This window comes from Spea bombifrons, chromosome 4 (genome assembly GCF_027358695.1).
Source record: "Spea bombifrons isolate aSpeBom1 chromosome 4, aSpeBom1.2.pri, whole genome shotgun sequence".
NCBI lineage: Eukaryota > Metazoa > Chordata > Amphibia > Anura > Pelobatidae > Spea > Spea bombifrons.
This window is the reverse complement of record NC_071090.1, coordinates 83,792,302-83,808,955: the sequence shown is the minus strand read 5'-3', so window position 1 is coordinate 83,808,955 and position 16,654 is coordinate 83,792,302. Positions and strand designations below refer to the sequence as shown.

The window sequence follows — 16,654 nt, the reverse complement described above, 5'->3', positions numbered from 1 at the left end:
CATGAAGAGTGAAAGACAGCTGGTTGGGATCTATATTTGTCACTGTCTGTCACTACGTCGGCATTAGTATTTCTGGGCACACTGTCTAAATTTACCACTGGTCTATCAAGCCTCTCTGGTTAAAACATAGCGGCGAATCTCCCATATGCAATTGAATGTTTTATTAGTGGATCTAAGTGCAAACCATCAGGTAAATCATTTCTATGTTTTTTTTCTCTGTTGTACTTTACTTTGCTTTAGGATTGTTTGACAAAATCTACTTTGAAGTATTAGACGTTTGATGTTCAAAGAACAAAAATGCAACGTGGATCCAAAGGATTGTCAAAATGAAATTTGAATTTACTGGAACATTTTTGTTCCCTTTATCTTACATCTTCATTTACGTGTTACTGGTCTTAAATTGTTATTCTGTGTTTAGACCTATGCGCTAATAATATAACATAGATATACATGTATTCATTTCAGTTCACCATACTAAATGCTGCAACTTTTGCTTGCTTACTTTGTGTGTAATTATAGCTCAGACAGGCAAGTTGGCAGTTTTGTTTATATTATTATTATTATTATTTTTTATTTATATAGTTCCAACAAATAATGCAGCACCTTTAAAGTACATATAATCAAAGATGAATCGATACATTAGCTAAAGAGGGCCCTTAATAGTATTTTCTCCAAATATTAACATGTTTTGTGCTAAGATATGATGTGAATGATCACAATAAAAAAACAGTAGTACAGTACGAATAATTATTACCTGGCTGTTTATTTCAACTAAATTCCAGTAATATCACAGTTTTTATGATGTGTTCCTGCCTGCCCAAGTCTGTTAAAAAAAAAAAAAAAAAAAAGTTCATAAAGGGCCTTTAGAATTATTGTGAACACTTTCCATACTTATTGTTTATAATTGATATAATTAATTACTACTATATACTAATTAGCTATTACTATAACTAGTAATGATAAGGATATGCGCAATTAAAATATTATCAATACAATTGATTCTGCTTGGGTGAAGGTTTATGTGTGAAGAAATAAATAAATTGGTGTCTTTCCCTACAGAGAACATTTTCATTAAGCAAAAATGGAGGCAGAAATACAGGATGAATATGAAGTCTACAGGCCAGAAGGTGCTGACGCAGCCATGAAAGAACAAGAAGAACGTTATGAAATAGCCCAAGAGGACAGTGAGCCCGAGGTAGAGGGACTGATGTTCTATCACACAGATCTGTATGATTCAAATAGTGGCCTGGAAATATTTCCTGAAGATTTTCAACAGCAGCAAGCAGAAGAAGGGATCGTGCCGGAGGCAACAAAGGAAGAGTTTGTTTCTAGTCCAGAGCAAATACAGTTAAACTTACAAAAAGAAGTAGATGATTTGGCAAAACAATACGGGCTTTCGGAAGACAAAGAAGAAGAAGAAATTAAATTTTTCACATCCAAGACTTTCAGACATCAGGATCACTCCCCTACTAAATACATAAATCCTTATGCACAAAGATCATTGGCAGTCCCCATTCCCAAAAAAGACAGTGAAACAATTGATCAAGGTTCTGGCAATCAGTCTCCGGGAAATAAAAATGATGGACAAAGCTGTGAAAATGAAGGCAAATATCTTGAACAGGAAATTGAAAGTCACATAAATGAAGAAAAAAATCTAAAAAATGGAACCCAACAACAAGGTGAAACCTTTGTCCATTTAGATGGACAACCAATTCATGGACACCCTGAACATGAAGACCACAAAGGTAAAGTAGAAGGACATAAAGATGGTCACTTCGGGCAACCAGATTATAAAGAAGACCCAGTTTCCATGAAGTCCAACAATCATATGAGTGATGAAAGTGAAGCTGCAGAGCCTCCTGATATCTTTTGCATTACATGCAATACTCCAGTAAGGGCATTTGAAAAGCTGTTTGGCTTTCACAAAGAACATGATGTCACACAAATAAAGGCAGCCGTTGACAGCATCAAGGTAAGGACAACTTATGTAAGTGTGTGTACATATACAGTAGTCTGAAAAATAAAGTACACCCTCTTTGAATTATACGGTTTTACATATCAGGGCATAATAACATTCAAATGTTTCTTAGCAGGTCTAAAAATTAGGTTAAAACAACCTAATTGTGTCATTGTTTATTCAACAAAACAAAGGCAAAATGTAGAAGCCGTGCGTGACAAACTAAGTACACCTTTATTGTTTCCATATGAATTAAGATGCTAAGTAGCAGGTGCTGCTCATCAAATGCCCTTGATTAATTGATCATCAGCAAGTGTGGCCACCTCTATAAAATCCAGCTGTTTGATGGTCTTGAGGATTCAGGTATGTGTTAACACAATGCTAAAGAAGAACGACATCAGCAATGATCTTAGAAAAGCAATTGTTGCTGCCCATCAACTTGGGAAGGGTTATAAGGCAATTTCCAAACAATTTCATCATTCTGCAGTGAGAAAGATTATTCAAAAGTGGGAAATATTCAAGACAGACCACAATACTTCTGGCACAATGTCCTTTGTATAAATGAGATCAAATTAGAATGTTTGGCCATAATGCACAGCGCCATGTTTGCTAAAAACCAAACACAGCATTTAAGCACAAAAACCTCATTCCAGGTTTGACAGTGGTACAGGAGTGATGATTTGGGCTTGTTTTGCAGCCACAGGACCTAGGAACCTTGCAGTCTCTGAGTCGTCCATGGACTCTTCTGTATATCAAAGTATTCTAGAATCAAATACGTGTCCGGCGGCCAAAGACTAAATTGGGTCATGCAACAGGAGAATGATCCCTAGCACAGCAGCAAATCTACAACAGAATTGTTAAAAAAAAAAATATAAAAAAGTCATGGTGTTGCAAAGTCCAGACCTCAACCCAACTGAATTGCTGTGGTGGGACCATAACAGAGCTGTGCATAAACAAATACCTGCAAACCTCAATGAACTGAAGCAATGTTGTAAAGAAGAGTGGGCCAAAATTCCTCCACAATGATGTAAAGGTGGTTCTACAAGCTATTGAAGTATAAAGGTGTAGTTAGTTTTTTGACGCATGGCTTTTCCATTTTGGCTTTATTTGTTGAATAAATCATGACAAAGTGTAATATGTAATTTGTTGTTCTTTTGTACTTTCTTTTTTACACAACTGTGTTTGTGTGAGTATATATACATGCATATATGTATATAACTGTATATAAAATATCAGTAACTTTAACCAATCAATTTTATCATACTTTTTTACATAAATTATGATTTTGACAAATGCACACATAAGGGAGTCTTCTTATAGGAAGGCTATTGTTTGGTGACAATACTTTTATTTCACTGATTACTTTTTTTCCGTTTTAAAATTCTGCCATGTGTAATTCTGAGATGCGAAATGCTAATTTAAAGGGACAGTATACTGCAAGGGAGGACTGGAGATTAAAACTGTCGCTGGTACAATACGCATACCTGGTGATTCTCAGGGTACTCTACACTTCTGTGAGCATATGGTGTCTAGGACTTCTAATTGGAACATTTGGTATGTTATGGTTGATATCCCTGCCAGAATGAAGTGTATCTTTAAATAATGACAAGTCATGGTTTTCATAAGGACTGGTATTAGAGTGAGTTGGTTAACACATTGGTTGACTCACAACATAAAGTCTTAATGGTGGCCTATTAAAGGGTTGGTATTTTAAGAATTTCAGTTTCAGCATATGTGTGTGTGTATACATATATATATATGATGCATTGTATCCAGTAACAAAAATAAATAAATCTGCTGCTGCTGATTATCCCCCCCTCCACTCTCCATGATTCACCCCTGTTTTACCTGCTACAAGCAGCCGATCACGGCAGGTAATTGCTACCATTTCAGATCAGGAGGTGGATTCAGCCTATAAAGCTGATATTTACAGTAATGATGGTACATCTTACCGTGTTCTGTAACATATTTTTTCTGCCAAATCATCAAAATACACTGGTAATCTTAATTGAATATAGTCTTTTACATACAATTACATTACTTTAAGTGTAGTTAAATACCGGTACCTCTAAAAAAAACTCTCGATAAGCTCAGGGAATTGTTTTTCCATGATATATCCCTTTAATAATATTTCAATTGTTACATATTATGGTTTACATTAATATTAATATGGCTTAGTTTCCCCAGCTTGAAACTCCTAAACGACCCTGGAGACCAATTATTGGGTTTTTCGCTTCCGTATTACTTGAGGAAGGCTGATGATCTGCAGACCTCTCGAAAGATTTTCTCTCAAGGTCTGAGCAGAGGAGATGGCTACATTAATAAAGGTTCAGCCAGAGAAAGAGAATTGTATTAGTGGTGCCAAATAATAGATATAATCACAACAATAAATAAAGTCTGGACGTTGTGTGGGTGTAGTATGGTTATTATCAGCTCTGTATGGATTTTTTTATTGGTCAGGCTAAGGACCTCTGATTTACCGCATAACTTCAGTGGAATATTGTTTGAGCTAGAAGCATAAAAACAAATCGAAGATGACTAAATTCCAATATGTCCCAGATCAGGTTAATATTTATTAATTAGACGCCAACAAATATACAAGTTTAATATACTAAAAATTGGTAAATATATAATATATAAAGAAACTAAGGAAAAATACTCTCTTTATAAAGCCAAACTCTGCAAGGACTTCTCCAATTCCCGGGAATATGTATATAACGATACTGAAAAGTTAATTGATTTAATGAAGTCATTATTGTCCACAAACTATTTTTTGTGGCCTTTGTACTTGTTTTTTTTATTAATTTTTTTTTTACAATATATCACAGGGAAATATTTTGCAGAACCTTATTTACTTTTGTTGATATGATCGATAAATTTAACCACTTTCTTTCCTATAACTTTCATTTGTCTTGACAGGAAGAAACACACAAAAAGATGTGTAAACTGGAAGAACAAATTGTACAAATGGAGAACTTTGCAAGTCATCTGGAAGAAATATTTATCACAGTAGATGTAAGTAAAGTGAAGCAGATTAACCGTCATCTGAGACTCAGCAGGCAGATCATTTTATTAATGTCTTGGGATCTTACAGGAGAATTGTGTGAGACAAGAACAGAACTTTGAGATGCACTATAATGAAATAATGGATGCACTTGCTCAGAAACACGAGGAGAAGGTGCAAGCTCTGGGAGAGGAAAAGAGACTCAAACTAGAATCGTTATTTGAGCAGCTTGTTGATTGCGGAAAGTGCCTCGACACCTCTAAGGACTTGATGGAAACCATCCAGGATTTATTTAAAGGAAAGGAAAAAGTAGACTTCATAAAGGTAAGATGCCACAAGATGTGTAAGGTGTCATAAAAGTGACACTCATATGTACTGATTCTTTGTCTTTGTTCCCAGATTGCACTGCAAACAACTAACAGGTAAACGTCTTTATTTTCCATTGGTATGTATATACAGTATGTCTTACATATATGTATGTTTTTTTAATGTCTGCATGTAATGCTCTATGTGTTTAGACACACCGAGGCGGCATAGGCAGGCTGTATAGGGTCCGAGGTGGCACAGGCAGGCTACTTAAGGGGAACCGGTGGCACAGGCAGGCTACTTAAGGGGAACCGGTGGCACAGGCAGGCTGTTTATAATTATTATTTATTGTTTTATGTAGCGCCATCAAATTCCGTGTTTAGTGGACAGAGATGGCAGAGGCAGGCTGCTTGTGAAGTTAGGGTGCCCCGGAGCAATTTTCACACCGGGGCCCTGTGGTTTCTAGTGTGGTGTGCGGGCTTATGAGCTTGACGAAGCAATAAAATATATGGAACTGGTGTCCAAATATTTCCAGGGCTGCTTTTCATTCCTAGTCCGGTCCTGCTACACAGACCCCCTAATTATATATCTTGGACTCCTAATTAGTGCTTTTGCAACCAGCGTGTTATTGTTGAATGCATGTTTATCAATTAAGCTTATCCTTAAATAATGACAAGGTTTCCATGAGGACATGTATTAGAGTCATTTAGCTAACACATCTGATGACTTGCTGCATGTTGGGTCATTAAACGGTTACTATTTAAAGAGTCTCAATTTCCAAAGTTCCCAGGTGTGGTGGTCACCCTACTGTGAGGGGAGATTAAAAGAGCAAGAGATCCTTCGTAAAGTGTCATATTCGATAAAATATAACAACTGTGTCCATGAAACACACATTGTGTAAAGTGCAATGACAAAATGACATTGAACCAGCAAGCTGCGTCACTATTGTCTACAGGAGAACTGGGTGTAAAGCAGTGGAGAGACTCCAGAACCTCTGGGTTTCTGGACTTCCAGAAGGGTTGGGTGCCTTGGTAGAAGATGCTGTTTGTCATGTACCTGCTAGCCAGCAGTGATGCATTTTCTAATATGTATGACAAGTGCTTCTGGTACAAAAGTGTGAGTTGTTTTTTTTTTTTAAGGAATGATTGCTATTGCTCCAGTTGTTGTACTGAAACTTTCGTTTCTTTAAGGAGAGCATACCAATTGCTATTGTAAACTTGGATAGCTACGTGATCTACCGTTACCTTTAAAAACCTACAATTCTCTGTGTTTTTAGACTGAATGAATATTTCAACACAGACGTCAATTTAAATATATCTACGGATGCAGAATTTGCTAACAACACAATAGAGTTCTCCGAAGTGGAACAGCTATTGGACTCTATCAATACAGTCCCAGGTAATTATCTGTCAAGCCACGATGCCACATTATAATAATAAAATATATACATTTGTTTAAAATGAGATATATCACATATCACATTTCTAGGTATCTATGTAGATATATGTTGTGACATTTTTATATTTGGAATTAAGGAAGGACTGGTTTAGGAATATAGGAGCGGTTAGCCTCCTGTTATGCCAAGACAATAGACTTTGGGCTTTTGGACAGTGTGGACATGAGGTTAATAGAAAAGTTCAATTTGTCATGCAAGAGAACACAATTGGGACATGATGGAGACAGCTTCATACTCGAGGAGGCGAGAGAAGAATAAGCATGGACTACAACATCAAACATAAAATAATTTAAACTGTGCCTCTGTGAAGCGAACCTCACAATTAAAGAAGCTCACTAGCCCTATGTTTATGTTAATTGCATATTGGAGTCCATTTGACTTGGTGCAGGTATTTACACACTCTTTAGTTATTGGTAGAATATCCATATTATTTACAGCAGCCTCTCGTGAAAGCGAGGAGCTCTCATTACTACAATGCTTGCACATCATCAACCTCTCTAGTGTGCAGCAGCTCTCAGGTTTGGGAGATCTCCCTTATACCATGGAGGTCCATTTAGACCTCTGTAGTATCTCTTCCTTGTAACCGAATGTGGAGTGCCACAATATCAAGTTTTTATCCCAGGTCTTTAAACAAAGAGGACTCCTACACATAGTAGGTTTTGGGGATGCTGCCCTGAATCAGGATGGGGGGAGCAACTCCCATTCCATTCATTTAATCATTCATCCTGAACTTATTAAAAAAATTTGTTCAGTTTTCTAGGTTGCCATAGAAACTGAATACTTTGGTGATTATTTTAGCAATTATGAGATTAACTAATGAGTAACAAATGGCAGTGGGTTTTGTTACATATTGAGTTGCAATTCTTGACAACATGACAGTGAATTAACCCTCGTAGCAGGCCTAGAAACAGTATGTATTTGACATTTCCGTAAAACTGTGAAACATAAGTGTATTCATTAGTACCGTATTAATAAAATTATTAAAAACCAGCTATAATTGAATTGAATGCTTTTTAAAGACACCGGCATCACATATCGGAGCATAAGCGCTAAGCACAAAATTCACAATATTGAGTACGTTGTATAACCCTTCATAATTATTCCATTCCAGCTCCATCGGCTCCTGTAATAAACCCCCAAGCACCCAATTCGGCGACAGCCACCTCGTTGCGGGTGTGCTGGAGCCTGTTCTCTGATGACACAGTAGAGAGTTACCAGCTGTATTATAAACCGGTTTCTGATGGGACTCCCGGGGAAGATCAGGAAGGTAAGTGTGTGTGATGAAGGTTAGAATGCACTAAGGGCAGCTGGGAGGGCCATAGCCAGTTAGCTTTTTTAAAGCTGTGTATACTGTGGGCAGCATTGTCGGTTTTAACCTGGTGAGCTTTTATCTGTTAGAAGAAATCTTTATGTGATACCTGAGCTGGGTACTTCTCTGTAGAAACACTTCGAGGAGATCCTGTACAAACAAATGTACAGGATCTTTCCATTCATCTGGGGAAACATAAGAATGACTGTAGGGACAGCTATCATAATTTCTAAACAAGCAACCCATATCCATATTACATATAATGGTGTGGATAGGTGTAAAACAATGCTTATGAATATTCTCTATTGTCCTGTTAAGGGTTTCAGGGTGGTCAATAACTCAGGGTGGTCACCGTATGGTAGATATAGTGGCAGCGTGTCAGGTAGTCTGCATGAACAAAGTGTAACAAAGTGTGTGGTCCAACTCTATCCCCCATCCTTCACCAATGCTACACTGATCTATAAGTTTCAAACTGACATTGTGTCTTAAAATGCATTAATAAAATGGAAATGATATCGCTGAGGGGTCACCTACCCAACCAAATGTTCTTTATTATTATTTGTCTATATAGCACTGTCATATTCTATATTGCTGTACAATGGTATAGAGTGACTCATCACCATTGTCATGCAGACTCTTGAATATTAATACATGGATCAACACCAGTGATATTTTACAAATACAACAAAGGACAAGGTTGGTGCAACTTGGCCTGTGGAGACCAATGGTTTTGGTGTCAGGAGCATTAATTGGTTAATTTACATAGCAAATTACTGTTTATCGTTTCCATATGCTAAAAGTGGATTATTTGTTCACCATCTCTGTATGAAGGCAGTGGATTGATGTATTCAGTTTCACTATGCATTAGAGATTTAGGAAGTGTATTACCATATTCCTTGTCTCTGTATGATGGAGAACATGATGGTGATGGATGTAGGAAGTGGATTACTGTGCTCCTGTTCTCATGTTTGGTGGACGATATGTAGTATTGCAGGGTTCTGCTTGATCCGTGGGAATCAACTCAATGCCAGTACCTTGGCTCACGCACCACTGTTCTAGATAGCTTCGTAAACCATGCTGTAGATTGCTACATGATCATACAGTCCTGCTTACGTCAGGGTCCCCATGAAGAGAACGGGTTGAGCAGCACTGGAATTATTAATATTCATTAAGAAAGCCCATTTCACTCTAGATGCAATGTACAATTACAGTCTAATGAAATTACATTTGCATGATTGTCTGTCCTCCTATCATTTGGTATTATAATAAGAATTGTTCATAAATACATGCTCACAGCAATCACTGAATGTTTTGAATTTGTGTTCTCTTTTATGGCAGAGTTTATGATTCGAGCCAAAGAGACTTATTGCATGGTGAACAGTCTGATGCCGAACACGCAGTATGAGTTCTGGGTTGTAGCTGTGAACACCACTGGGAAAAGTCCAGCAAGCGAAAGCGCCGTATATGTAACAGGTAACGATTTCAGGGAATGTAGCGGAACATACCTTGTTTTATTCAGTATTGACACTTCTCAGGGTGTTCAAGAAATTTACGGACTTATTTTTTAAATCACATAGATTGGTGGGAAATCCATGTAAAATAAGTTATTTATTGATTTATATAGCACCATCCTATTATGCAGCTGCAAACAATGACCATAACTAGTAGTACATAACAATTTTCACTTCCAAGAACAAAAGGAGGGTCCAGCTCAAGTGAGCTTACAATCTAGAATGTTATCTGCCTATCAATAAAGCACTTATACAAGACTTCATTAAAATAACACGAAATAGAACATAGACGTTGTAAATGATTATTAAAGCTGAAAACTGCAGATTTTTTTTATGGAATATCTTCATAGGGGTACAGAGGCCCTTTATCACTCCCATCACTCCTGTGTTTCAATGGCACGTTGTGTTCGCTAATCCAAGTTTAAGATAATAATTGATTGTTAGAAAACCCTTTTGCAGAGTGACCCCAAACCTGAAACATTATCTAATATGAAAAAGTAATTCGTCTCAAACAAAGGCTTAGCAAGCACATGGAATGCATTCATTAGTAAAGTTTGGAAAAAAAACAGTTCTGCTTAGAAATAAAAGGAAACAACATTTTTGTAATGTTTTATAGTAATTTGAATATAGAATATGTTGAATTAATATGTTGTTTTAGCAATACCAAAACAAAGATTGCCGATAAGAATGCATGCCCTAGTCCCTATTACAACTCTTAATGTTTGAGACACATCTTGAAATATCACTGATTTACATCATGGTTATGAAGGGAAGGACAATATAAACCGATGTATGAATTCCTTCCCGCAAGCGCTCTGTTTAACCCTTCATCTGTGATGTTTTCTTTGTGATTGCAGTGCCATCCCCTCCTATCATTAAACGTGAAGACTGCCGCAGTTGTGACAATGCAGCTTTAATCTGCTGGCAGTCTGGGAACATTAACCCCGTGGACTCATACACCGTAGAAATATACAAGGTGACTAATGAAGTGAATGAAGCTTTTCTCACAGAGTAAGTATCACCGTGACAGGCTCAGTGTATGCCAGGGCAGTATAGAGATTCTCTGCATCTCACTAAATGTGTGACATTGTCATTATCTGTTAGACGACCCAGTATATATATATAGATATCTTTCTCTCTCTCACCATCAGCGCTGTACAATGGGTAGACAGGACATAACAAGTAATATATAATATAATATTTCTACATAGAGAAATAAGAAGTAAGGAGGGCCCTTAGAGCTTACAATCTAGAGTTAGAGCGCTCTTGTACAGTGTGGGAAAGTAAGTCTTAATCACGGCCAACTGCTATCAGACATTTCTGTAGGCATCCCGACTTGCTCTATGCCCAGTCAAGAATAAGGACAATATGATCAGATAAACTATGGATACTTTTAAAACACCTTCATCCTGCCTCACACATGAAAATAATGTATTGGCCTTATGGGAAATACAGCCCTGCCAACAGGAGAGTGTAAATTCAACAACAAGCAAGCCAAAAGTTTCCACATTTATACCCTGATTATACAGCTTGTGCATTTGTATTCGGGCAAACATGAAAACAAACACAGAGGGTGCATTTTCATGTTCAGCCGGAATACCAAAAAACGAACATGGCGGCAGCAAAACGTATACGAAGACACTACTAATCTCTCTGGTCCCTTCCCCATCTAGCCTACCTTATCTACGCAGTATCGCAGGGGTTAACGGGAGCGGAAATACGTAGGTTTGCGCAAGAAGTAAAAGGTCCGTGAGAGCGACTCGACCAATTGGTTGATGCTAGAGGAGGCCCCTGCCGGCGACCAATAGAGTCGCTCTCACGGACCTTTGACTCCTGACGGTGAAACTCTGCCTGGGGAGACCATTGGTCTCCCTGCTCCAAGAGTTAAAGGTCCCTACAAGCAACTCTACGGTCGCTCGTACGGACCTTTGGAGCAGGGACACCAACGGTCTCCCCATGCGGAGTTTCACCATCAGGAGTTAAAGGTCTGTACGAGAGACTCTATTGGTCGGCGGCAGGGAGCTCCTCTGCCGGAGTAGTGCAGCCCTGCTTTAATGTAAGGAAAACCGCAAAACCTCTAAGTGTTGAAGAGCTGACTCTGCTCTGGCTCTCATTCCATATAATGAAAAGGACCAATGTCCAAACCGGGCATTAGGGTTAGGACTACATAAGGTTGAAACAACAAACAGTAAATGGGGGGCTGTAGAAGTTTTCGTGTAATATCTCATTATCACTGCAAAGTGCTCATTATTTAGGTTATGTATTTAAGCAAAGTCGAGAATGTTAGTAATCACCGTGAACAACCTGTAGCCTGAAATGTAAGGTTAACCCTGTTTTTATTCCCCGCTCGCCCCAATTTGTTCCGTACTCACAATTAGCTATTTGTTTCACAGATCTATTGTTGGCATTCCCATCTGTGAGTCCCTAATCCAACTCAAGCCTAATGAAACATATCACATCAGCGTCAAAGCTGTGAATGTGGGTGGGCCGAGCGAAAGCAGCAGATATGTTTCCATTCACACTACAGGTATAGTGTTAACAGTAGAAATCTCCCTGGAGTGGAAATTACACTATACACATTCTGTGTTTTGTTTTAAACATGCAATGAGCTAACAGATTCTCTGATTTAAACCTTGGTTGGCAATGACTAACAGTACATCAGTTAGAAGCGAATGTTAGAACAAAACTCCCACCGTGCAGCAGTTGTGGTCTACAGCAGCTGACGTGTCAGAAGTTACCTGATTTAGGTTTATGGATACAATGTATTCATTTTATTGAGAGTGTTCTCATTTAGAGTGCTCTGTATTTTGTATGTTTGGAGTCACACAGCTCATTAGTTCCCACTACCGATTGCTTTGTTCCAGTTTGAGCATGCTTGGTTGCTCCTTGCGCTGTTTTTATAATGGCCTTCTCAGCTGTGTGCCAATCTCTACATTTGGAAAGGCTTTCTAATAGCGAGATACACCTGTCTTTACCGCAATCACACCTATATAATCAAAAACTGCAGAATGACTAGGTTTTTCATACTCAAGAGTTGTCCACCACTTAATGGACATTCTGACGATTGCAAGATACTGGTCGAAAATGTCTCATTCGGGAAAAAGTCTGTTGTCCAGAGAATTCAGGGGCCGGTTCAGTATACTGCATAAGAATCTTTTTACCAAGCAATGTAGTAGAAAGAGAAACAAGTAAAAAAAAAAAAAAAATTGTTCAATTGCTTCTGCTGCTTGCCTTTGAGTATGAGTAGGCTTAGGGCCAACATTTTTCTTAACATAAGAGATTGTAGGGTGTTGATACATTCACAAATGTTTGTGAAGCTCCTGAACATGAATCAGGAGGTCCAATATAGTTTGCATGGTTTTGATCTGTTCATAATTCCAAGACTGCTTCCGCAAATCAATAATACAACAATGGCTGCATTTCCAGTTTAAAAGCTACATTGCCTATCAACAGCTACCATAATTCATTCACTAAGGCATGTTTTGCTTCAGTGACACATGTAGACACTGGGGCTTTAAACAAAGGTTGGTGTCCAGGTCGTTCTTTTGCTCTGCTGTCTGACTGTGCTATCATGGACAAAGTTAAGTGTGGTCTCCAGAAAAAGATAATAAATGCATGGGGTAGGGTGTTAAAGAAGATTTAAATCTCCCCTTGCTGGCTCTATCTGTTTAGATTTTGTTTTAATATAACTCTCATAACTTGGAAATAAAATTTCCTTTTTTTTCTGCAAAATCTTAAAAATGATACAAAACAAATATAAGGATAAGAAAAGAATGTGTGTGTGTGAAATAAAAGCCAGTGAAATTATGAAGAATGGTGAAGGTGAAGGCATTTTGCTGGTTGAACAGAGAAAGGTGCAAATGCATATCGGAGGATTCCCCCCGTTCATTTGCAAAAGGGACCACGCGGCTATATACATTAACATGCATGGAGTGTCCTTTTAAATATCCCGACCTGTTTTAAAAACAGAAAGGTGATAGAGCGCTCATACGCCTAAAGCAAGTCTTCTAAAATGTAACACCTATTTCTAAAATTATAACCTAATTTATGGCAATAATATTTTTTTTTTCATCAATTGTACTGCCCCCTCCCTCAATGCCTTGATTTCTGGCATTACCCTATGGATCTTGCATATGTAGGGTTTATTTTAGGTTTAGGTCAAATTAAGTAACACTAAGCAGTTCAAATCACAGCTTGCTCAAATTTGATTGCTCTTCCAGCATTTATTTTTAGAAACACAACGACATAATTACATATTCTTTAGTGACACTTCAGTTACTACTTGCACATTTGATGCAAATTTATAACATCTTGAAAGGGGAAACTGGCCGGCCAAATTAAGCTTATCGTAAATAGGTTGGAAAACGTCTTAGCTGGTTATTAAGCTAGTTATCTGTACAGTATATGGGATGCTATGGGCATTGTGATGTGAAGCATTTCTGTCCAAGCTTGGGTTGTTATAATGCAAACCATTTGTGTAAGCTCCTTAACCCTATTGCAAATATGTATCCATGGTCCATGGGTAATCGTGTGCCAAAATAAAAAAAAAACATATGGTAGGATGAGAAGATGCCTTCTTTAACAAGAGGCGCTTATAGAATACGTATTTTACAGAGCTTAAGGATCTGAGCGATTTTGAGAAGGGCCACATTGTGATGGCTAGATGACTGGGTCAGAGCATCTCCAAAGCTTGTGGGGTGTTCCCGGTCTGCTGGTTCTGATAGAACAGTGCCAAAACACTCATCGCAGTTTGTTGTGTATGGGGCTACGTAGCCACAGACCAGTCAGGATGCCCATGCTGACCCCTGTCCACTGCTGAAAGCACCTACAAGGGCACGTGAGCATAAGAACTGGACCACGGAGCACTGGAAGAAGGTGGCCTTGTCTGATGAATCACGTTTTCTTATCCATCGCGTGGATGGCCCGCTGCGTCACTTACCTGGAGAACACATGGCACCAGGATGCATCCATGTAGACCCCACCTTACAGGACTTACATGATCTGCTGCTAATGTCTTGGTGCAGATACCACAGCACGCCTTCAGAGGTTTAGTGGAGTCCATGCCCCGATGGGTCAGGGCCGTTTTGGCAGCAAAAGGGGGACCTACACAATAATAGGCAGGTTGTCATAATGTTATGGCTGATCAGTGTAGGTTACACAATGGGAAGAATAATCATCCAGATCCTTTAAAGAGTACTTAACATCCTTTCACGTAAGGTGGGTTTTTGTAACATATATTGCTTATTTTAACCTGTAAACATCGTGTACATGCGTTTATTGTATAAAACTGAGAAATGGAGCATTTGGGAAAAGTGACAGAACTACTGTAAAGGAGCCAACCTGTGACCCTGAGTAGTCTTATAGAATTAACATTTTTCTATAAAAAAATTAATCATGAATTAAAACAATTTATCTAATATGTTACAGGTACTTTTTTTCATCTGAACAAGGAAACTGCGCATCCTCTCTTGTCTATTTCTGGTAATGGATTTACAATTTCATGCAATGAGGAAGAAAGCCTCGCTGACTTAACTTATAATAGTGATAGCTTTACAAGGTAAAGCACCAAACACGTTTTCTATTAATCTCTAATTTGGTAAGATCTGACACTTTCTTTTTTCCTGATAAATTAATTTATGAACAGTCAAAACCACAATTGAACCTATCCCTAAAAATAAAATATTTTTTGTGTTCATTTTTTCATTTGTCCAGATTTATATTTACAAGCCCTGGCATCCATTTGGCAATAATGATTTATTAATTAATGTATTATTTATTGACCTTTCTAAGTTTTGTTTATTGTTCCAAGTATCCCCTTAAAACATTGGATATGTTCCTTTGCATGAACAAATGCAGTGATCAGCTCCTTGTTTTCTTTTTAGATCCATTGCTGTCATGGCAAACCTCATCCCTTACAAGGGGAGACATTACTGGGAGGTGGAAGTGGATGAAGATACAGAATACCGGATCGGAGTGGCCTATGAGGATACGAACAGAAATTCTTTAATTGGTGCCAACAATACATCCTGGTGTTTTCGACATGTTCTAACTCCAGCCAGGTAAATGACAAATCTCTATTTTCCAAGTGTTTTTTTTAACTTATGTCATATCTGCAATATACTTGTGATGCCGTAGCACTATACAGAATTGGTTGACACTCGTTGTAGCGCTCACCGTATTTTTGTATCACATGTATCAGCGTTAATGATGAATTCTGTGATTGCATTCGGCATCCAACAAATTTCAGTTTAAAGCTTTAAGCATTTGTTTTTCCCATCTTTTTTGTCTTGATAACACGTTACCCTAGCATCTCAGTGTCACAGATGGGGCTGGTAAGATCCTACACCCCGCTACAAGGACAAAATTCATTGCAGACATTCTGCATGGCCACCAGTAAAAAAAAAAATTACTGAAAGCACCACTATTTGCAGGAAAATAATGGAAATTCCTTGTGATTTGCACATTACATGGAATCCATTGATTATAGATGGGAAATCTACCTTTTATATTTCAAAAACATGACCTTAGGTGAACAGATTTGTAGAAAGGGACTTGGGGGAGTTATTACTTGGTCACATCACTGGACTAGATGCAGGCTGAAAGTATCATGAGTTTTGTTCTTAATCTACAGGCACAAGTATGAATTTTTGCACTGTGGAATCTCACCAGACATTCGTATTACAATACCTCCATCAAGAATTGGAGTCCTGCTGGATTATGACCGTGAAAAATTGTCATTTTTTAACATGGAAATTCATCAGCACCTCTTTACATTCGATTGCCATTTTCAGCACTTAGTGCATCCATGTTTCGCTCTAGAGAAGCCGGGAAGAATACATATCCACAATGGTATTCCAATACCTGGATCTGTGATGTTGCCATGAGTTTCCAGAATAAACCAAATCCTCAAATATCTAAATATTTTCTTTTACTTTAATTTCTTCATTCTATGAAATGTTTAGAATATGTAGCATTGTCTTTATATAAAGTTAACATAATCTGATTTAGGTGTCATTGCAAGTTTTTGCTACATAAAACATACTGTTTAGAGATTGCCTTAAACATTCTTATGACACCTTCTTTGAAACAAACTACCCAAATGCTAACCACC

General features: G+C 38.0%; 1 protein-coding gene across 1 annotated transcript; it reads left to right on the top strand.

Moving 5' to 3' along the window:
- FSD2 (fibronectin type III and SPRY domain containing 2) lies at positions 1-16,462 on the top strand. Its single transcript, XM_053464415.1, has 13 exons — positions 1-190; positions 1,060-1,972; positions 4,877-4,972; positions 5,052-5,285; positions 5,361-5,383; positions 6,544-6,665; positions 7,835-7,990; positions 9,371-9,505; positions 10,401-10,554; positions 11,937-12,070; positions 14,971-15,100; positions 15,426-15,602; positions 16,175-16,462. Exons 2-13 carry the CDS (start codon positions 1,082-1,084, stop codon positions 16,425-16,427), a joined length of 2,505 nt encoding a protein of 834 aa, XP_053320390.1. The 5' UTR covers positions 1-190; positions 1,060-1,081; the 3' UTR covers positions 16,428-16,462.
- Positions 16,463-16,654: the final 192 nt, after the last annotated feature.

Bases quoted from the DNA above. Each gene is read 5' to 3' on its own strand.
- FSD2 (XM_053464415.1), top strand. From the start codon at position 1,082: ATGGAGGCAGAAATACAGGATGAATATGAAGTCTACAGGCCAGAAGGT. The intron at 9,506-10,400 runs GTAACGATTTCA...TTGTGATTGCAG, and splicing joins AAGCGCCGTATATGTAACAG to TGCCATCCCCTCCTATCATT. The intron at 10,555-11,936 runs GTAAGTATCACC...TTTGTTTCACAG, and splicing joins AATGAAGCTTTTCTCACAGA to ATCTATTGTTGGCATTCCCA.